At 43.8% G+C, this 22,769-nt stretch overlaps 1 protein-coding gene across 2 annotated transcripts in view; it reads left to right on the top strand.

The window, feature by feature from the left end:
• Positions 1–22,488, top strand: part of TRIM8 (tripartite motif containing 8) — a 71,960-nt gene extending 49,472 nt beyond the window's left edge. For both annotated transcript variants that reach the window (XM_084846453.1, XM_084846455.1), the window contains 5 exons: positions 10,018–10,113; positions 11,086–11,319; positions 14,866–14,897; positions 16,450–16,565; positions 21,110–22,488. In XM_084846453.1, the coding sequence (XP_084702579.1) occupies positions 10,018–10,113; positions 11,086–11,319; positions 14,866–14,897; positions 16,450–16,565; positions 21,110–21,717 (1,086 nt within the window). In that variant the 3' untranslated portion in view covers positions 21,718–22,488. The remainder of the gene's footprint in view (positions 1–10,017; positions 10,114–11,085; positions 11,320–14,865; positions 14,898–16,449; positions 16,566–21,109) is intronic.
• The last annotated feature ends 281 nt before the right edge of the window (positions 22,489–22,769 follow it).

Genomic DNA, 22,769 nt, shown 5'->3' with positions numbered 1-22,769 from the left:
TTACCAAATATGGTTCAGTGGCGTATTTGGCCGCCTTAGGAAATCTAGGTCCCACTCCAGCTCTGCTGAAAACTTCAAGGTGGCCACTGGAGCTGATGGAGCAAATGGCAGAGTCACCAGAGGCAGAGCAATGTCTGAATCCCTAGCAGCCAACAGCCCATGTCACAGAAAGGGGAAACTGAATGCAAAGGGGTGGGGTGGGGATTTATACAGCCACACAAAAGCACTTATTTGGCCCCACATTCACCTGTTCCAGCAACAGCTCCTATTGTACAGAGAATTCTGGGACTTTAAAATCATAAATGCAAAACAGTGGGGAAGAATCCACACAGAAACACATGATGATATCCTCATAGCCACACAGGAAAGCAGTTTTTAGAACCTAGCATCAGGCTCTGAAAGCATCCAAAATCCATCATTTTGCCACCACTACCACTCTCCATGCTTCGTCAGAAGTAAGCAGCATAGTAAAAAAAAACAAAAAACAAGCAGTTTATGGTTGTCTACTGAGAAGCATGAAGGACTGGATTATTCAGGGGTAAGCAAGGTCAGCAAGGTCTAAGAGCATTCAAAAACCACCTCTTTCCACATCCATGGAGCATCCCCAAAAGGGAAAAAAAACATGGTTTTTTATAACTAGGAGCCAGTTATCATTAGGGTAAAGCAGAGGACTAGAGAGGGAGAGGTTTCTGACCCAAACAGCTGCATTAAAGTAGTCCTTTTGATCCTAAATTCGTCTGCACAGAATTCAAATCCCACAGAACTCAAATCCCAAGGCATAAGGGGAAACAAGAAAACTTGATGGGTTTAGAAGGTGCAAGCATATGCGCATGCACACACACATGTATATAAAAAGAACTAAAGTGCCACAGCATGGCTTTAATAAAAGAAGAGTCCAAACCCCAAAACGGCCTATAATTTTTGAAAAAAACTGTTTTCTGACTGGTGAGGGGAGTTTGGATTCCATGAGGCATATACAGATTTACATACAGAGATTTGTGCTGCAATCCTGTACAGACTTATGTAGGAGTAAACTAACTGAAAACAATGAGACAGACTTCAGAGTAGATATATATAGGATTGCACTGTGAATTACTATTACACACACACACACACACACACACAGACACAGAAGGAGCTGTCTCTGTCTCTCTCTCTCACGCACACACACTTTTTCTCACCCTGGACTAAACTCGAGCAGATCTTCACCATTTTGTTTAGCTTAGTGTAAGCCTATGGGGCCCTGATCCAGCTGCTCTCTCCTGTTCCCGCCCTCACGGGAGTGTAATAAAATGGGGGGGGGATTCCCTTGGTGCCAATGGAGTTTCTTTCTTTAAGCCTTCATGGGTGGAAAGAAGGTTTAGTAAAAAAAAATTTAAAAAGTGCCTGGGTGGGAAGATTTATACCTTCCCTCCCCATGTGCAGTAGTCCTGATCTGGCTCGGGTGCCCATGTAGTTACACTAAGGTAAAATACATTTTCATTTTTTCAATCCCTGGTTGGATTGGGGGGGATTTGGTTAAAAAAAAAGTGGCCATGTGTGGTGGTCCAAACTGGGGCCCTGCATGCTTACATTAAGGTAAAATGGTGCAGATCTACATGCTGTGTAGTTTAATCCTATCAAATTAGTTAAAAATAGAATAGTTTCCACTCACTGCGCAGAAGTTGAGAGGGTGGGATATATGTCTCTTCGCCATCTGTGCTACCTGCTCCTGCAAAGTGCTGCATCCAGTGTCTGCTTTTTCTCACTCATGGTTGGCTCATCCCTGGATAACAGCCCTGCACTCTTGCTTAGTTATTGGCTGGGAGCGCTTGGACTCAATGCCCATGTCTGAAAGTATTTCTCACCAGTCTCCTGTTTGCCCAGAGGCCCTGCACATGCCCATATTTGGCAGCCAGGCAGGTTGGGACTCTCCAACGCCCTGCCTGCTGCCTGAATAAACTGAAGAGGAAGGAGTGAGCATGTGCAGTGGCTCTGTTCCTTTGCACATGAGTAACGATTTCCTGGGCTCCTTACGTTCCTGAATGAGGAGAGAGGAATGTGTAGCTGGTGTACCAGCTGCTGGTAATAGTAAAAAAGAAAAAAAAACCTGCCAGCAAAAAAATATTTTTTAAAAAATCTTTTACTGTTTGTTGCTGAGAGTCAGGTGGGAAACAACCAGGGCTCTGGCCTGAAAGCCCTAATCGGCCCACTGTGTCTGAATAAAACAATATAAATAGCAGAGAGGAGAAAATTTAAGATTATTGCTACAAGCCCCTGGAATCCTTCCCCCTCCCCCCGCCCCTGGTGTGAGATCTCGAGTTGCTTCTCTCATTTCCTTCCAGAAAGATACAAAACTTTCTTACTTCAGAGGGGATTTGGCTATTATCTGTTGTAATGATTTTTTTATTTTAATGTTTAGGTATATGTCTGATTGCCATGAGCTGAGGATAGACAGGATAAAAATATTTTATGTTAAATAAATTTAAATGAAAACTTAAACCTATAAATACCGTGATTGGGCTGTTGGGAACAGTCAGCCAAAACTATTCATTGCACAGAGAGAAAATTAGTTTGGAAGTAGATGCTCCCTTGAGAAAACTACATGTCTTGTTCATGTCATTATCCCCTTTATGTGGAATCATGATCAGTTTCACTGAGGTGAAAAAGTAAAAACAGGTTTGAGGACGAATCCTGACATAACCCTGTACATGTAAGTCTTCTCACCCTCACTGCACCCTACCCCAAGTAATCATGTTGAGTATCAAAATTCACATTCAGACCTTTTAAAAAACTAGTCACGCAGAAGTGTTCTCAGAGCCTTTCTGCACAATGAATGTATTTTTCTTGCACGCAGTTCACATGTCTTCCCTGAAGGTTGTGCTTCAGTTGCTGAGAGACTGTATCTTCCAGGCAGTCAAAACACAATATTTTGTACCTGGGGAAAATGCAGTATTTCTCCAAATAGCGCATCCATTGTTGTTGTGGTTACCTTGTGGAAAATGTGTGCAAATGTCATTGGTGCCTATTAAATGTTTCCTGTGATGTTATTAGTGGCCAGCAACACAATTTGTCCTCCTTTCTACTGTTCCCAACTATCCTATTCTGTGAACATTTTAGCATTTTTGTACTTCTTAAAAATAAAAATTGGAGACCATGTGCTCCCAGGCCATGCAACCCCTGCTCTGAAATATGCTTCCAGGAATACTTATTAAAATAGAAAGTGTAGCAAGTCTTCCCTCCCCTCTCCCATGACATATTAGGGGACCCATAAAAAAAATACTTGAAGACACTGGCTTGGATCCTAGGTTGCTCCTTCATTCATGAAAGGGAGGGGGCATTTTCACCAACTTCCCCTGTCCATCTACAGATCCTTGCACCATATCCCAAGAAATTCCCAGGTGTCTCGCAATTCCCAGGAGTAGATTTTCAAGGTATAAAGGGAAGGGGGAGGTGAGAAAGTACTGTTCCATTCCTGGAAGGAAAGTTAAGATCCAAGCTATTGCATTTCCCTTCTCCTGTCCTACTGTATGCATCTAGAAATACTGTAGAATGGAGTGGGTGAACAGCCGCACAACTGTTGTCCCTGCAGCAAAGCCATCTCCTCCTTATCTGTCACATGCGGATTTCAGTATTGTCACTGGAGTGAAGCACCTCCAAAATGCCGGGGATCATTTGTCTCCTGGTTAAAGTGTACTGGAAAGCATTCTCCCTCCTCAATCAATGGCAGCTTTCCCCACCAAGTGTGTTGGACGACAACTCACATCAGCAGCACCCACACTGATTGGGGATGATGGGTGTTGTAGTTTAACATATCTGGAGGGCATCGGGTTGGGAAAGACAGCTCTATGCCCGCCAGCATTATGGGCAGAGATATCTGAAGAGTAATCGCTTGTAGCGTGCCTGGAATAGACTCGCAAATGCTGCACATTGGTGCCTCCCACATTTGCCTTTCTATTTTAAATCTTCTCTCATTTTCTATTTTAAAGCTTCTCTCATGAATGCTGCAAATGCTGTGGGTCCTTCTCCAGCACATCAGTCTCCTAAAACTGGGAGAGAACTGAGGACTTTGCCAAATGTGGGATGTCCCCCATAATGAGGAACAGTTGAGGGGGATGCGAAAGTCTCGCCTCTTGACCTATGCTGACAGGAACATGAATAAAGCTAGCTTGGGGATTTTTAACATTTGCACTTTGTTCATCTCACATTTCTAAATGGATGTAAAAAGTAAAGCTATGAAACTGTTGGGTCTTTTTTTTTTTTCTTCCTCTGTTTGGGGATACTAGTCTTAACTGATTCATAGCTCAGCTTTTGCAGAGCTTATCTTAATTAACTAGCAGAGTAGCTGAGCTCTTGGAAACAGCTGTGGTTGCACTGAGCAACTTTGCTCAGGCAGAAAGCATCTCTCATCTCTAAAGAGCCAATCATATTGCCCAAAAACCCCTTGGTGAAGAAATACCAGCAGCACTTTATCTAAAAACCTTCCAGAAGGGAAAAATAGACAGACAAACAAGCAAACTAAAAAGCATCTGAGTAAGCAGAAGCAGGCCCTTTTTCTCTCCTTAAAGGGGCACAGTCTGCAAGCGTGTCCCTTTTGTTTTTTAGACAACAGAACCAGAGGCCACCCAACTTCCCATAGTGCTTGCTGCAGCCCTCCCAGCCATTTCCTCCTCCCAATTTAGGCAGGTGTTAAGGAGGCCGGAGATGCCTGAGACCCTAAGGGAAAACAATACAAAAACAAGAACAAGAGGGGAGGCTCCAAATTCTTTTTTACTGGTTAAGGAGAAGGTGGCTGCCTTTCCCTGCAGTGCAATTAATCCTCCCATCTCTCCCTGCTTGGACCCAGAATTACTTGATTATAAATCCCAAGTGGTAGTTTATAATAGTAGTAATCCCTTCAAAATTGGTCTTTGCCTGTTGTCCCCGCACCCAGCATGCAACTTGCAGAAAGTCCCCTGCCTATTTTAACCAGTTAACATTTTCTCCCGCTCTGTCCTCCTCTTGTTTTATTCAAGGTTGAAACTAGGTAGATTTTTGGGATTAAACGCACACAGAGAATTAAGGGCAAACATCTGTGGAGTGTGTGTGTGTAGTGTGGACAGCATGCCCTTGAGGTAGTGACTGGAGGTGCCCAGCACTGATCCTATACCAGCAGCTCATGGCAGGAGAGCTGTTTCTCCAAGCCAAGCTGTTGAGCAGATTAATCAAACAGAGTAGCCATTTGGGGGTTGGTGAGTTTGGTTGGCTTAGCTTCTGCTCTCCCCCACCTTTACAGGAACTTGGGCATTTGGGGGAGTATTATTTTCCCCATCTGATGATAGTGGAAAGTACACTACTGTTTGCACAGAGTGAGACCTACTACCACACAGAGAGGAAACAGGAACACTTCGGGTCAGTTAAAAAAGCTTTGCCTCCCCATTTATCTGAGCATGGTGTGGCGCAGAGTGGTAGGCAGCAGTAATGCAACCAAAACTCTCCCCACGACCTGAGTTCGATCCCAGCAGAAGCTGGTTTTCAGGTAGCCGGCTCGGGTCGACTCAGCCCTCCATCCTTCAAGGTCGGTAAAATGAGTACCCAGCTTGCTGGGGGAAAGGTAGTTAGGACTGAGGAAGGCAATGGCAACCACCCCGCTATACAGTCTGCCAGGAAAACGCCGAGGAAAAACTGCATCCCTCTAGAGGTCAGTAATGACTCAGTGCTTGCACAAGAGGAACCTTTCCTTTCCCCCTTTATCTCCTTGTTTCTCCTTGCCCTGATCTGTGTAAAGATTTTGTTGTGGTCACGGAACTAGCATGAGTAGGTAGTGTAGCTATTTCTCTTCTCATTTTAGGGAATTATTAATTTAAAGACAAGTTTACAACAGCCTTCCCCAACCTGGTGCTCTCCAGATGTGTTGGTCTCTCATTGCCCCCAGTACTCCAACACATCTAGAGGTCATCAGGTTATGGAAGCGGACTTACAAGAAGCATTTATGGTGGGTGCCATCTTAGAAGAGGATGTTCCCCTTCTATCTCCCACAGAAGAGAATGTCTATTCTACGATTGTGCATGCTGTGACACATAGATCTATCACCTAAAAAGCAAGAAAATATGTGGTTCCTTTAGAATATCATTCACTTTACTAGTATGCAATTTGTGTAGATTTAATTGATTTAGAACCACTGCTATTAATCGGCTAAGAACAACTTTAAATAGATGACATGACAGCCCTAACTTAAAAAACAAAACAAAAAACAAACCACAAATCCTGAGGCCTGAATAAATTCAGCAATTTTTATCACCACCATCGTATTTTATTTATCAACTGCCTAAAACTACTAGGTGCTGCACAATAAATTTTTAAGAAGACTATTCTCTGCCTGTAGGCTCACAATCTGAAATAGACCAATATAATATGATGGGTAAAGCAGTAGGTGGGGGTGGGGGTGGGGGGAAGGAAGAGAAGAAAACAACATTTATAGAAGTTTTCTTATTTTGCATAATCAGTTCTTGATTGTTCAGAATAGTCTGAAGGCAGAGCTTAGCAGGTCTGGCTCTGCCCGAAAGGGAGACGACCTGAGAACTATACATAAGCCGCTTGGACGTATTTGAAGGCAAAATGGGCTGGAAGTTTGTCCTTTTGCCTGTTTCGTGGAGGGCAGAGCCTCCTGTTTATTTTCTCCTTTCATCCATACCTTATAACGGGTGGACAGCATGTACCCCCCCAAGTGTTGGCCTCTGCCCCCACTCCTCTGAATTAAATGGTGACAGTGGGGGGAAATTGCTGATTTTTAGGACAACGAAGTGCTAAAAGGATCAAATCTAGCTTGAACAAGCTAAATTTCATCCTTGTAGCGCTTCATAGCAGTTTGCTGCCAAAGTTCAGTACCAAACTACCAGAGGTTTTTGCAGGTCTCTTGTAGAGTGTTCGGTGCAGAGGAGTCCAGGGGTGCAGAAATGGCCTGCAGTTCCCCCAGAGTTGTCACCCCGCCTTATACGATTTCCCCAGGCAGTGCCCACATGTTTTCACTAGGGAGGCTTGGAGTCAGATCCTTGCTCCAACAAGAATCTCCATAGGTTGCCATGGACTACCTTTCAGCCTAACCTACCCCATAGGGCGATTGCAAGGATGAAATGCCCTCAACATCTTGGAAGAAATGCAGGTACAAATGTAACAATTATCCATATGGTAGTTGTTGATCAGCTGTAGCCATTGTACACTGCAATAAGGGACAGAGCTTAATCATTTTGTGAAAAAATGTTTCTTATCAGTGACATATTTGGGCAATGTTATCTGATATAAAGTGTGCATTTTACTTTTGAGGTTATGCGAAAAAACCATTTGTTGATGCAAAAGGCAAAGATTCAGCAAGACTGGTTTATCTGGAACTTTATTATCATAAAAAGCTCATGTGCCTGAAATGAGACCAACTTCCCTGTCATATCAAGTCAACTGGGAAGCTTTCTCATTCAAAAACCTGTTTGCCTAATGTACTTTCATATCTCCACTTTCTTCCAAATCAGTGAGGATTCTTTATAAATATTGTCATTTCTTCCCCACTCCCCAAGAAACTGCTGGAAGGGCTTTTGGATTAGAAGCTGCATTATTTGGATTCTCTTCTATCTGTGCATTAATTGTGCAATTATCAAAATGCCGTTTTGTGCCACTGTCTTGGTGTCATTTTTCCAGATTTGGTGTTTGGAGTTGACTGGGGACCTAGAAAAGCCAAGTGGTGGTGATAGTTAACATCTAAAAATCAGGCACAGTATGGAAGTTGATACCTTCTGATGATGCTACACTAGAGCATGTTTGCACAACTTGTGACCCTACTAACCATCTATGGTGACTTGCGTTTGGCTCAGTACATTTCCTGTTGTCACTGGTTGTCTGGGACTACAAAAATAAGGAGTGAGAGTTATCAAGCACCTAGCAGGCCACATATGTGGCAAGTCACACGTTATGCAAGCTTGCACTGTGGAATATAACTATGTCAATGCTATCAACCTCTTTGGTTGTTACACTACCAATAGTAGGACTGATATTCTTTCTTTCCACTTTTTAATCTTCCTTGTTGCTTTATAGTATGTGGAGGGGGGGGGGTTGCCAGTTTGACTGAAAATACTATAAATTCTTTCTTTGTTGGGGTTTCCTAAATAGTACTATTGACAGCTAAGAAAACCAAGGTAAATGCCCCTGCTTTATACAGTGCCTAGCTTCTTAAGCGTTTCGGAAGTAATACCTTTTCAAAAAATTAACCAGCTATAAGTTCTCAGATACAAGAAGTCGTGGGGGGGGGGGGCGTTAATAACAATAGCAAAAATAAGAGATAAAATAGAAATGGAGGGAAATGTGCATAACACTTAAACAGGAATGAGCCAAGCAAAGTTATCTTGGTTAATGTAAGTTGAGCTCTTGTACATGTTAATAACTTAGCCCCATGGTTACAAAAATAGTATTACTGTTAAATAAGGAAAGCATGGATGTCTGTCTCCTTTTCAGATACCTCTCAGGGATGTTTAAGGTAGCTTTCTCACAATGAGATATTCATAAATTTTAAACTGTGGGCTAATAAGCCCACAACATTTGCATGATCTCTAACATGGGATATAATTGCCAGTCTGCACTTCAAGCATGCTTCAAGTACGGTGGGTGGTGGAAAACCTTTCCCTCTCTCAAATAAACAAATAAACATTATATATAAATAATAAACTAAGCTGTTCATGAGACTGGGGGCAAGGGTTGTTAATAACATGAACTAATCAAAAGTGATCTTTTTTAAATAATTAGTTTTATTGATTTCGTAACAAATAAAACATTAATAAATGATAAGACAACTTGGGGATACATTGACTACCATCTGTCATCAGTCTCCTATATTACAGTACAGCGATTGCCTCACCTATACTCTATTCATCTGTCCTACTCCCTTCATATCCTGTTATTCTAACAAATATTTCCATAATTGACCATGAGTCTGTGGTGGTTTTAATGTTTCCTTGTGCCTAATCATATAAGTTATAAATTGATGCCAAGTTGTATAGAAGTCTAGTTTATAGTTAACATTCCTAGTTGCTCTTTTGACGTGGGTCAGCGTTTCCATAAGCGTGATTGACCAAACCCCGAGGCACCATTTCTGTATTGTGGGTTTGTGTGTTCCTTTCCAGCTGGCTGCAATTTCCATCTGGGCTGCTGCCCATAAGAAAGGCAGTAGTTCTTTGTTGTGTAGTTGGTCATCATCTTTGTCATATAAAAAATTATCTTGAGCCATTTGAGGGATCAGGAATGCAAAAGTCATTTGGAGGAAACAGGCTAATGGATAAAATGCACCTTCATTCTGACCAGCATGGTATGAAAAAAAGAATAGACATGAGATGTCCAAGAGAGGAGTGCAGAGTTCTCATCCTTTTCAAATGGCCTTAGTGTGTGTATGTGTGCGTCTCCTTTGGCTCTTTGCAGGGGGTGCCTTGATGATTTTGCGAGCCACCCTCTAATTACATTTTGAAAGCTCAGGTAGGGAAGAAGCCAGAAAATGGCCGCCGGCTGCCAATTTATACTGCAGGATGGTCAAAGATGAACCTTGAGAAGGCAGTTCATGTGTTACTTAGAAGCACGCAAGTATGGAGGAAAAAGGAGTTATTTCCCTGTTCTTATGCTAATGTCACAGTGGGAGAGTCAAGACATTGAGGATATTTGGGGTTCAAGGCTCACACTGCAGGTGAGGTAAGCGAATTCCACTTCATACATTGCAGACAACATGGGGAGGGGGAGAGAACAAGTCGCTTCTAAGTTACCCTGCTTCTAGGATAAACCAGTTCTGGAGTTGAACACTTTTTCAGATTAGTGCCTGACCATCCATGAAACAGTGAAGACAGGCTTCAAGCTATCTTCTGGCTACTTTCCTACAAAAACGTAGCAATGGAAGTGGTTCTCTACGCACATGTGTTCCCTGAGCTCTTTCAGCATTTCTTATAGCTGTTGCAGCTGTTTAGTCTGATGCCAGTAGTGTTTTTTTTTAAAGAGTCTCCATAGCCTTTTCTCTGCTTATCTCTTCCCTTGCAGAAGATGCTGGTGAAACAGCAAGACCGCCTGGAAGAGCGCGAGCAAGACATTGAGGAGCAGCTGTACAAGCTGGAATCTGACAAGCGGCTGGTTGAAGTAACTGATTCCCCCCCACCCCCAACCCCAGATGCTAAAACGAAGATGGGTCCTGGGGCTGCAGTCGCCCACCAAGTCCACCTATCAAGAAAGTGCCTTGATAGGGGAACTTGGAAAGGAAGGAGCTGCAGCCTTCATAGCAATAATCTAACTCCCCATGCATGGAGGAACTAGAATAGATCCATTAGAATGGGCTTATAAGGGGACTGTCTGCTACAGTAGGAGTGGACAACATGTGGCCCTCCGGATGTTTTGGCCTACACCTCCCATCATCTGTCACCATTGGCTTCACTGGCTAGGGCTGATGGGAGCTGTTGTCCAAAACATCTGCAGGGCCACATGTGCCCACACCTGTGCTATAGTTTCTAGGCAAGCCAACAACAATAAATTAAGAACATAAGGAGTCCTGGAGTGAAGCCTTGGGCAGAGAGTTTTGTAAGTTATCCCTCCTAGCTTCTATACAACTGGGACCTTACTTTGTTATACAGGGGCTGGTTCCAAAAGATTTCGTTCCTAGCATCCTGCGTCCTGATGCCTTAATGAAGGTGTCTCACCCTCTCCTTCCGTGACTTAGGAAAAAAAACCCGAGACTCGTGGCTCACAGCCTGTGTATCTGACGTTGCCTCTGCTCTGACTTACCAGTTTCCCTGAAACTGGATTAGAACATTGGCTGCTGAACTACTTTGCCAGCCTCTGACCATTCTGTCCTATTCATTTCTTGAACAACTCTGTATTCCTGCAACTTTCTAATAATCTGATAAAACAAAGCAAGGAAACTCATTTCTTTAACAAAGGAACACAAATCAGTGAAGAGAGTGAAAAGTGCTTAGATACTGCCATTTTATAAGAAACACCAGTAATCGAATTTCAAAATGCGACCTCCCCACCCTCCCCCAGCCATGAAGGGATACCACACCTAGGTGCGAAGGGTGGCTGACCACAGGCATTTTCTTCTCCCTTCTGTACCTCCAGGAGAAGGTGAACCAGCTGAAGGACGAGGTGCGCCTTCAGTATGAGAAGATGCACCAGATCCTTGACGAGGACCTGCGCAAGACGATGGAGATCCTAGACAAGGCCCAGGCAAAGTTCTGCAATGAGAACGCTGCCCAGGTGCTGCACCTCAGTGAGCGCATGCAGGAGGCCAAGAAGCTGCTCAGCTCCGTTCAGGTCATGTATGACAAGACCGAGGACATCAACTTCATGAAGGTGAAGTGGGGGTTGTTTGGGGAAGGGGAGGGATCGGTGAGACACTTGGCAGTAGGAGAAAGGAAGGATTTTGAGCCTATGGTGGCAACCTGCTTCAAGCTCCCATCTGCCCGAGCGCCTCACAGCTATGCCTTCACCCGCTGCCTCAGGCTTGCATCCTAGAACTAGCAGCTGCTGCTTCTCCCCCTTTCACCCCTTTTTGTTTCCTCTTTTCAAGCTTGTATGGACCTCTGCTGTCCCCTCCGTTAGTGCTTCCCAAGGTACTCTGTGGCATCCCCATGCAGATTTACTTGACCATCAGAGTTATCTCCCTGGAATATTTTAAGCATGCTGGCTGTGGCTGTCCTAGGCTGTCTGTTCCTTTGGCTGTGGTTTCTCCCCTTTAACCATTTTAAAGCCCCTCTGGCAACAGGAGAAAGTGTCGCTGAGAGAGAAGACCCATCCGCCTGGAAAAGTCAAAGGATACTCTGGGTTTACCTATTTTCGCTCTTCAATACAGAAGCGTAGGCACCATTTCTACATTTTTAAATACCACATAGTCACCACAGAAATGTAAGGAAGGATTGTGGAAAGACTGAGAGAGGTGGCAGGGCCTCTGGTGTTAAAAAGCTGGCCCAACCAGGATTGCCTTCTTCAACCTACCCTACATGGATTGATTAAGGGTTTGGCAGTGACTTGGCAGACCCACTCAGTTACCTGCCCAGATGACACCCTTAAGGTTGTCCATTGTGTGTCTAAAGTGAGCCCATGCAGGCAGCCATTTTACCTCACCATCTACCGCACTGTACATCAAAGTTTGAGGTCCAAATACATGGCTGAATTTCCCTTACCACTTGGCAGGGTGATACAGATGACCAAGCATTATCCCAAGGGAGAAAAGCTCAACCCAGTTTGGTCTCCATATGGGGCCAGAGGTGTGGAGCAATGTATGTTTTTCAGGGCTGCTTCTTATTTTCTTCTTGTGTGTGGAAAGAACAAACTGTGTATGCTTTGTGTCAGTTGGGAGTAGGGCAGAACATTTGAATTGGGAACACAGGAAGATGTCTTATACTGAGTCAGAGCATTAGTTCATCCAGGCCGGTATTGTCGACACCGGCAGCGGCTCTCCGGGGTTTCAGGCAGGAATTTTTCCAGTTTTCTCTAGAGATACTGAGGATTGAACCTGGGACCTACTGCATACAAAGAAGGTGCTCTACAGCTGAGCTCTTGCCACTTCCTAATGACAAAATATGTGAAGGAATAGATTAGGAAAGGATTGGGCTCCCATTTCTATGTATGTTGTTGACAGTTGAGGTGGTACAAGTGGGGCGGCGGGGGGGAGAGTGTTGGTTATACAGCAGGGAGACCCCAGGTTCAAATCCCCACTCTCATCCCTAAATCTCCCTGGGTGACTTTGGACCAGTCACTGTTTCAGTTCAACCCACCTCACATGGTTAAAAACATAAGAAGAGCCCTGCTGGATCAGACCAGGGGTCCATCTAGTCCAGCATTCTGTTCACACAGTGGCCAGCCAGCTGCCCTTGGGAAACCCGCAAGCAGGACACGAGTGCAACAGCACCTTTCTGCCCATGTTCCCCAGCAACTGGTGTGCATACCAGTTATTTGGGTGAAATGTGAAAACTGTGTGTGTTCCTCCAAGCTCTTTGGAGGAAGTGCAGGGTGGGGCTGATCATCACAAATGTGATAACAGTGAAATCCCCTGAACACACATGATGCAGCAGCCTAGCTGAAGCTAATCTGTTCTGGCCAATGCCTGGAACTGTCATTCTAGATAATATTCCCGTGAGGTAGATCAGGCTAGGGGCCCTCTGCCAACACTTCTTTAAGGCAGAGGCAGGGAAGGTTGCTACCTGCCATGAGAACCATCCAAGCAAAATTATATATGAATTGTTGCAGCTCTGGGAGTAAGTTTCCCCAGGGAAACACCCCTTTTGAGTTCAGGGTGATGGGATTTGTAATTCAGGTGCTGTTTTTAATAGCTTGCCTTGGTGGACAATTTCCCTTGCAGCTGGGAAGGGAGGTGACCCCAACAGGTGTCCCCTTCTGGGTTCCTAGACTGAATCTTCCCATGCCAGACTAATTAATAAAAGGGTCACCTCAGACCTTGTACTCAGAGTAAGGTTCTGCTCAGCAACCCTATCTGGGGCTAATCTCCCCCTTACATAGAAAGAGCTTCGGCAATTGGGCAGTATAGAAATGAAATGAGATAGATAGACAGACAGACAGACAGACCAGATGGCCCACTCCTAATTTTAGAAGGATGATATACCCTTCACCTCTTAAACAGTATTGTCTGTCAAAAAGAGGCTTTCCAAGTAAATCTCAGCAGCTGATTGGCATGGTATTTACACCATACTAGAGTATATCCCTTTACCTGGGCTGATCCACCACTATTGGCCACATTGTCCAAGTCTCCAAAGCCAGACCACTGGGGTTGTGGTAAAGTCTTTGCAAACCAAACATTTTGTTGTTGTTGAGATACAAGGTAGCTATCCGGAATTGCATTTGGTTGGAGGGCAGGATGTTTTACGATGATGTGGTGGTGGTGATGGTGATGATGAGGCTGACAAAGTGCAGAAAGGGAACATGACAGGGGTGCTAGGGAGCTATATGAAAATGAGAACAGCAGCCCTTGTAATATATTTCAGAGCTCATGGGCTGTCTTGTTATGGACTAGAACCAAAGTGGCAGGTTAAAGTCTAGAATCAATATGGTGCAGCAAAGAAAGTGTTGGACCAAGGACTGGGCTGAAATTCCCATCTGAATTAAAGGTTTGTTAAGTCATTTCTGCCTGGCTGCTTCAGAGAGAGAGCATAAAGAATACCCACAAGGCTGATGAAGATAGCTCTTCTAGATCCACCTTTGTGGTCTAGGAGACTGGAGCAAAGCTATCAAAAACTTAGAAAAATTAAACTTAACTATCTAAAACTTAAAAGAATTCTGTAAAGTAGCAGTATTTATTTTTCACTTGTTAAGATGTTGTACACTTACTAAAGACTATGTTTGAGCAGATGCCAGCAGAAGCTTCAGTCCAACAGAGAGATGGAAGGATGTCAGTGGAACCATGATGTAACTGACCTCGAATATAATAAGTTAGCAATTACATAGCATTTCAAAATGCTTTACATATATTCTCATTAATTCTTACAACAACCCCATGAAGCAGTCCAGTATTATCTCCCTAAATCAGTATAAGGAGCTCCCTGATATCATCAGGCCAATGTCCCATGTAGCTTGGCACAGTACTCCAGGGTCTTGGGCAGAATTCATTCTTAACCTTGTAACCTGCTTGGAAATGCAGGGACTGAACCTGGGATTTCTTTGCCAGCAAAACATGTGCCCTGCTCTGAGCTATGGCCCCTCCTGGATATATCTGTAAAGCACAGTGTGTGGATATTGTGAAGGTGGGCGGGAGAAACATCTTTCTTATGGAACCAATGGGAACAGCAGAGAAGTCTACAGAACTGGACAAGCTGAAGCTGCTGTGGCACAAGAGCTCATCCATGACTGACAGCTTCTGATTCCATTTTCTCTATTGCTTCCTAGAATACCAAGTCGGTGAAAATCTTGATGGATAGGTAAGAAATACATTTCCTGGCAGTTCAGGCTTGACTGAAAGAGTGTGTGTCTAATGCAGCAAATCCAGATGATCTCCTGGGGGTGGAGCTCAAGTTATCAAAGGGTGTACATTTTGTAGACTTCCTAAGCAAATGTTCCACCCATGGCTTATTATTGCATTTTGATGGAACTCTGTATCATGTAGCATGCTCACAAAAGGGTACAAGGTTCCATCCTGGCCAGACACGGGGATTAGATGGGAGTGGTTTTGCCTACTGCCTTATTCTAGTACCTGTGTTTTAAGAAAAAATTTGGAGAACTGGCTGAATGGGGAAAAGCCTTGCTTTCACTGAAAGAATTAAGATACACAATCTGTTTAGCTTTCCAGAAGGAAGGATGAGAAGAAATTGGAAAGGGACTTTCACCGGGGGAAAATATTCATGAATAGTAGGGAGTGTTTTCATGAATAGTAGGGAGACTAGATGGGAACCCATGATGGGAAGTTAAAGCTGTACAAAATCCGGTCCAGAACCATCACCTCACTTCAGTGGGCAATTATAAACCCATAAGACCGGGTGTTCAACCTTTCAAGGATCAAGTGAAGACTGGGCAACCTTTCAAAAGAGATGCATTGACCAAATCTGACCTCAAAAGAGCAGGGCTGTTCACACAACATGACAGCCCATTGTGGGTTATTCAGCCCATGGTGAGGCTGCAGCACGTGCGGCTGGCATTTTGAATATGTAACCCTCGATTGGGGTTCTCATATTGTGCGAACCTGGCAGGCATGGGTTATGTGACAGTTAAAGCAAGATTCTAGTAGGGTTAAACAACCCTCGCTGTTTTAAGGTCATGCAAGGGTTGTTTAACCCATGCTCACTGGGTTTGCATGACACGTCAACTCCCGAATGGAGGTTGCATATGCAATTTGGCTCCAGCAGGCACCATAGTTTGGCATGGGTTAAATAACCCACGGTGAGTCGCAGCATGTCATCCAAACCCGGTCAATGACTCTGAACTCTACTGGAATCTGGCTTCAGTCTCTAGTATGGTCCTGTGTTATTTGGCTTCGGTCAAGTAAGGGAAAGCAAACAATGCTGAGTAAATCCACACAGCTTAAAATAAATTCCTGCTCCGTGTTAGTGAAAACTAACTATAAATAAATAAACTGGACAAACTTCATTATTATTATTGACCAAAAAAATGTAAGAAAACACGATAGTGGTGGATGGAGTCAAAGTTGAGAATATGGGCTTCCCCTAAATTAAGTTAGGGAGACAATAAGTTGGGAGATCCTGTAGCTGCAGAATTGTCTCCTCACAGGGCTTGGGAGGAAAGAAGACTCACCATAGGTGTAGAAAGCAAGGTTCGGCAGAACCCCCTGAGGGAGAAACCATCCAGTACTTGAGGCCCCTCCCAAATTAGCAGAGTGACCGAGCTCTAGGAAAGAGGCAAGTGGCTTAAATCGGAAACCAGAGGGAATTGCAGGTCTTTTCCTAGAAGTCACCCATCAGGAGATAGAAGGGAAGCTCAGGACTTCAGTCTTTAATGCATTGTAATGCTCCTTTTAAGGACTCAGAACTGCACAGGAGGCAGCCTTCCCCCGCCCAAGATCGGCCACCTCAATTCCAAGCTCTTCCTGAATGAGATTGCCAAGAAGGAAAAACAGTTGCGGAAGCTGCTGGAAGGTGAGTGATGCTCCGTTGGCCCTTCCTTCTCCTGTGTACACACCAATGAGTCCCCGTTAGTGTAAGCTGCAGCCAGAGAGGGAGAGCTCTAACCAATCTTTGTATAATTTCTGCCTATTTAGCTTTGATGTTGCAGGTCGGTGTAGTGCTTTTAACCAGATATCTAGGTACAAAGGGCACAGGAGGCGGTAGCAGGGGAACAGAAGTCACACAAAATGATGTTCTACATAGCAAAACTTGTCTCTACTGTGTGTTGGCTGGGATTAGTACCTGAATTTGATTGGTCCATGGCCATCGCCAGCTCCACTGAGATAAAAGGCAGACCTTCAAACCCCAGGGCTGCCTGCAATGTATTTTTAGCAAAGTAGGAGGTAACAGTGCTGGAAAAACCATTTGGGCAGTAGAACGTGTTGACCTTCTCCAAGCTGAGTCTTGTAGACCAGGTGTGGGAAATCTGTGGCCCTCCCAATTCCCATCCCTCCTGTCCATTTGCCATGCTGGCTGGGACTGATGGGAGTTGAGATTCCTGCAGCATGTGCAAGGCCAGAGGTTCCCCCCTCCTCTCGAGGCGTCACTTTAAAACAGGAGGCTCTTCCAAATCCCTGTAGTGCAGATGACTGCAGAGTAATCCTGGGGCAACCTATGGACTGAATAGAAGGGCAGAGTTGGGGCTACTTCCTGTTGTCTAGAGTTGGAACCAGGAACAGATGGGTGTTAGACTTGGACAGGCTTGGAGAGTGTTTTTTCATGACTTAGGGAAGTTCATAATGTCAAGGTTTACCGGCCCCTAGTCTGACATTTCAGGCTATTTTTCCTTCCCCCACCTCCAATAGCCACACTCTCCTGTAATTTCTCTCTTCCTCTTGCAGCCTAACCCTGTGCATATTTACTTGGAAGTAATTCCCAATCAGTCTTTGGGTGGGACTTGCTTCCAAGTATCTGTGTGTAGGATTACAGCCTGATCTTAAGTATATTTGCTCAGAAGCAGGCCCCGCTGAGTTTTTCAGGGGCTGGCTCACATGTGACTTTGCATAAGATTTCAGCCTTCGTCTTGCTCTTTTGGTTCCCAAACATCTCCATTGCTCCTCTGTTTCTCTGTATGAGGCCCAATACAATCCTAGTGCCTGTTGAGAAAAATTCCATGGCACTGCAATGAACCATACATGTGCATGATGTTTACAGAATGAATACGAGTCAGCAACAATAGCACTTCTGCCAAAAAAGAAAAGGCAGTTTCTCTTTTGGATTGTAGTAGCCAAAACAACATAGGCAACACATGGGAGGCAAAAGCATTGCCCTACAACAGCCTTCCCCAAAGTATTGCCCTCCAGGCATTTAGGACTACAACTCCTATCAGCCACAACCAGCAGATTCTGGGAGTTGTAGTCCAAAATATCTGGAAGATGCCAGGTTAGGGAAAGCTGCTCTACAGATTAGCTGTACTTTGGCTTCAGCTGGAGTACTATCTCCAGTTTTGAAAGAGATTTCAAAAAGGGTGATAATGGGTAAAAGCACATGACCTTCAAATAAAGGAAAGATGAAAGAGCTGGGCTTGGCACAAAGAAGGCTCTGGATATGATAAGATATTTCAGATACCTAAAATACTGGCTGATGTAAAGAAGAGGATGAATAACTGTTTACCAGCTTCCACTATGTCTAGGAAAAGCAGCAGTGGATTCAAGTTGCAAATCTAGGCTGAATATTGGAGGAACAAACCCTCTTCGTTGTAAAAGTGGTTTGGCTTTAAAACAAGCTGCCTATTGTAGTGCTAGAACCTCCTTCCCTGGGGACTTTGAAGAAGAGGCTGGATGAAAATCTGTCAAATTATTTTGGGCCTAGATATTGCAGGGAATTGGGAGGAGGTATCAAGTCTTATCCATTCCAACTCCCTGATTCTATTATTTACTTAACTGACCTAATACATTCTGATTGCAGAATGCAGATTTCCTGTCTACAGGATTTTTGACCAAATCATTAACTTCGGGTTAAAAGCATCAAATATGCCTTGGACATACACTGATAATACCTAAACCTTTCATGATATGGAACTCCCGACCCCACCCCATAGAGTCCTGTTTTGAAATAAAGGATGTTATACTTTTTGCTTATAAAGAAATATTCTCTACATTGAGAGAATGTTCCCAGTGGTGATTGCAAGGTCCCAATACAGTTGGATGACAAATTTAAAATGAATGCACATAGATAAAAAAAAAGCCCACACAAAATAAGGAGTGTGCACAGTCACAATGCAACATCTTTTTAATATACATGCAAGTGGTTCACTAAAAAATTGTTTTTAATGCCAGATACTGTCCCTGATAATTTTTTTTCATTTCATTTATTGCATTTCTATCCTGCCCAATGGTCAAAGCTCTCTAGGCAGTTTGCAAAGATCAAAAAACTTTTAAAAATATAATATTCTATATAATATAAAAACCATTTACATACAGACATATAGACAGACCGCGCGCGCACACACACGCACGCGCACACACCCCTAAGCAAATTTAACAATCAACAATAAGAAATCCATGACCCAAGTTTTATATCCATCACTGATCTAATATTAACACCAAATACTAATCCAAAAATAAACATGCAACCTTCCTGTTATGTATGCAGATTGGTGCTGTAGTGGGAAGAAGGCAGCTCTCCAGATTTTTTTGACTTCAATTGCCGGAAGCCACTGCCAGCATGGCCAGTGGTTAGGAATGCTGGGAGTTGAAGTCCAAAATATCTGGAAATTGATTTTCTGCCCCCCATTGCTGCATGGGACAAATTTATTTATGGAGCCTAAATAATAATAGTCATGGTCCTGTACCTAATTTATGGATAAACTTCAACTGGAAACCTAGATATTTGTTCTATATGTGGCATGTTCTCTCTGTAAGATAAATAATGTCACTACTTTTACGCAATTTAAATTATTAAATTATTATTATTATTAACTTGCATTGAAAACTGTTTACTCACTGGAAGTGAAGAGCGATGCAATGTGGGTGGTGCTGTAGCACTTGAATAGGCCTCTGCTTGCTGTCTCACAATTACAGTGTATCCATTCCTAGCACATTTCCAGAGCTTGGCCAAGAGTAGTCCACTTTGATGCAGCTGACCTTCACCTTTTCTCTTCCAGCCCCAGTCTGAAAGACCTGGTGACTTTGGATCTCTTTGTATTTTCGCCTCGTACATGTCCTCTCTTTAATGGCCACTAGTCATGATGGCTATACGCTACCTCCAGTATGAGAGGCAGTATGCCTATGTACACCAGTTGCTGGGGAACACGGGCAGGGCGGTGCTATTGCACACATGTCCTGCTTATGGGCTTCCCACAGGCAGCTGGCTGACCACTGTGTGAACAGAATGCTGGACTAGATAGCCCTCTTCTTACGTCCTTATGTCCTGATAGACTGCACACATTGTGTGTTGTTTGAGAGCCGTCTGTGTTGGTGGAATATCCTTTGTGCCTGGACTCTGCCAAATTGCTAGGCCTGCCTGGCAAGCAAAGTGAAATAATGTTTGGCTGGTGCAAGGCACCCACTGCATCTAAAAGTTTTAAGTTTACCTTTGTTTGTTTTAATTGTATTTATATAGTTCCACCGTAACACAAGTTCTCTGGGCAGCTCACAAAACAGATAAAATGTTAAAAATACAATATAAAACTATAACATCTATTAAAAACACATACTGAAAATATATATCTAAGCATCTTACACTTTCTGTGGTATCACTGTACTGAAATGCTGAGAACAAGCAGCTGGAAAGACTGGCTGTTCAGGGGTTCGGGCTGTAGCTTCAACCTTTGGGCTAGTGGTCTGGCCCCCAGAAATCCAAGTTATGTCTATATAACACCATTTTGTAAAATGTGTGTTTTCTGTTCGTTTGTTTATTGTAAGAACTGGAGGCTGGCAGGCAGCTCTGAGATCTAAAACAGGAAGGACCTGGGGCATTGCCTTTATGTGCAGTGCTTACCAAGCGCTTGGCATGCTGCAGGTATTCTGTGCCAAGTTCTGGAAAACATTATGTGGCTACAGATTTGCAGGTTCCACAGCCCTCCCATGAATCATACCCCCTTGACTGGAACTTGGTTAATGGTCCTGAGATAAAACCCTCTTAATTTGCTGCAGTGTTGGGTTTATTTACACCATGGAGGAGCAGGTAAATGGCTAGATCAGCTTCCCCCAGCCTGGTGCCCTCCAGATGTGTTGGACTGCAGCATCCATTATCCTCAGCCAGTATGGCAATGGCTGTTCTTGGTGAGGATGATAGGCATTGTAGTGCAACACATCTGGGGGGGCACCAGGTCGGGAAGGCTGGGCTTAGATAAGCAGGGGCTGTTTTTCCGGCTTCTGTTTTCATTTTTAGTAGCTAGTTGTAAGGTCACTTCTTTCTGCAGCATTACCTGCCAGGACTTTCATTGTTTCATTGAAAGCAAGCAAATGGATCTTTGGAGGAGGGGACCTCTTTAAGTTGATCACTTAACTGAAAAGGCAGGGGCTGAGATTTTGATCAGGATAACTGTACCTGTCTTCTCTGTTTCCCTTCAGGTCCCTTCAGCACCCCAGTGCCATTCCTGCAGAGCATCCCTATGTACCCTTGCAGCGTCAGTAACTCAGGAGCTGAGAAACGCAAGCACTCCACCGCTTTCCCGGAAGCCAGCTTCTTGGAGCCATCCTCGGGACCTGTTGCCAGCCAGTATGTGAGCCAGGGAGCCTCGGCCGGCGAAGGCCAGTCTGCACAACCCATGGTGCCTTGTAGCTCCACCCAGCACATAGTAGGACTCCCCAGTGGCCCTCAGCCAGTTCACTCCAGCTCCATGTTCAACCCGTCTCACTACCCCAACAGCACATCATCTCAGCAGTCTGTGCTGTCTCAGTATGGTGGGCGCAAAATTCTCGTCTGCTCGGTGGACAATTGTTACTGTTCTTCAGTATCCAATCACAGTGGGCATCAACCATACCCACGGTCAGGCCACTTTCCATGGACAGTGTCATCGCAGGAATATTCCCACCCACTCCCACCTGCTCCATCTGTACCTCAGTCGCTTCCGGGATTGGCAGTGAGAGAATGGATTGATGCATCTCAGCAACATGGACGCCAGGATTTCTATAGAGTTTATGGTCAGCCTTCCACCAAACACTATGTCACCAGTTAACCATCTGGTTCGGATAGAATCCTGTTGATTTTTGAAGATTTTTTAAAAATCTAGTTTCTGTTGTTGTTTTCAATCAGATCCATTTCCATTTATCCCTACCACATGCCAGAGTTTGAGAGGGGCACTGCTGTCATCTCTATTTTTAATTTAATTTTTTAAGTCCTCCCTTGTATCAGATTGGGGGGAGGGGGAGTGTGGAAGAAATTAACAAGGATTTCAATCAAGCATCTACTTCTGGATCATGTGACATTGCGACTTTTCCAGTTTGGAAAACTTTTAAGGGGACAAATGATCCTTTTCTATTTCAAAGTCTCCGGGCTCTTTGGTTTTCCTTTTAAAATTCTTTTTCCTTCCCATTTTTAACAGGAGAAAATTTCTATCATTGATTCATTAAGAAATGACACGTGTAGATTTTTTTTTTAAGGCTGATTTTTTTGTGTGTTAAAAGGCCACGTACCGTGCATATTGGCATTTGTTTTCTTCTTTCAGAGATTTGTAAATACACAATGACAGGAAATGAAATGCACAAAAAAGGGAAAAGAAACTTTAAAAAAATAAGAAATAAAAAAAATCTGTTTTAGTTTCCAGGAGGGAAGTGTGTGTCAAGGTGCACACATTCCTTCCTGTGTTTTGTTGATGCAACTTCCTCTAACAAGCACTTTGTATTAAAAAAGTGGACTTCCTGTTATAAGGCGCAGGTATTTATTCTGTAACCAATTTTAGAACACACACAAAAAAAATATTCAAATAAATGTGATCACTTAGTGCAAACGCCTTGTTCTGCTTTGCCTCCATGGGCACTGCTTCAGGTAACACCTCATCTGGGAACAGGGAAATGTTACTCAAACAGAAATCTGATGGCATTTAAAAATAGATCACACTATGCTCTATCTACGTGCTCCCTTTGGAATAATCTTAACTAGAAATGCAATGATCGGGTAAACCTTGAGGAGTGTTGGTCAGCAATGCTGGGCAATATCCTCTACCTTCCATAGTAAAATAGGGCTATAGTTTCTGTTTGGATATAATGAAACATTGCATTGAACATGAAT

This window comes from Heloderma suspectum, chromosome 3 (genome assembly GCF_057233095.1).
Source record: "Heloderma suspectum isolate Gila_16-S chromosome 3, 16-S_ref, whole genome shotgun sequence".
NCBI lineage: Eukaryota > Metazoa > Chordata > Lepidosauria > Squamata > Helodermatidae > Heloderma > Heloderma suspectum.
The sequence above is the reverse complement of the archived record's forward strand: the minus strand, read 5'-3'. Positions and strand labels throughout refer to the sequence as shown.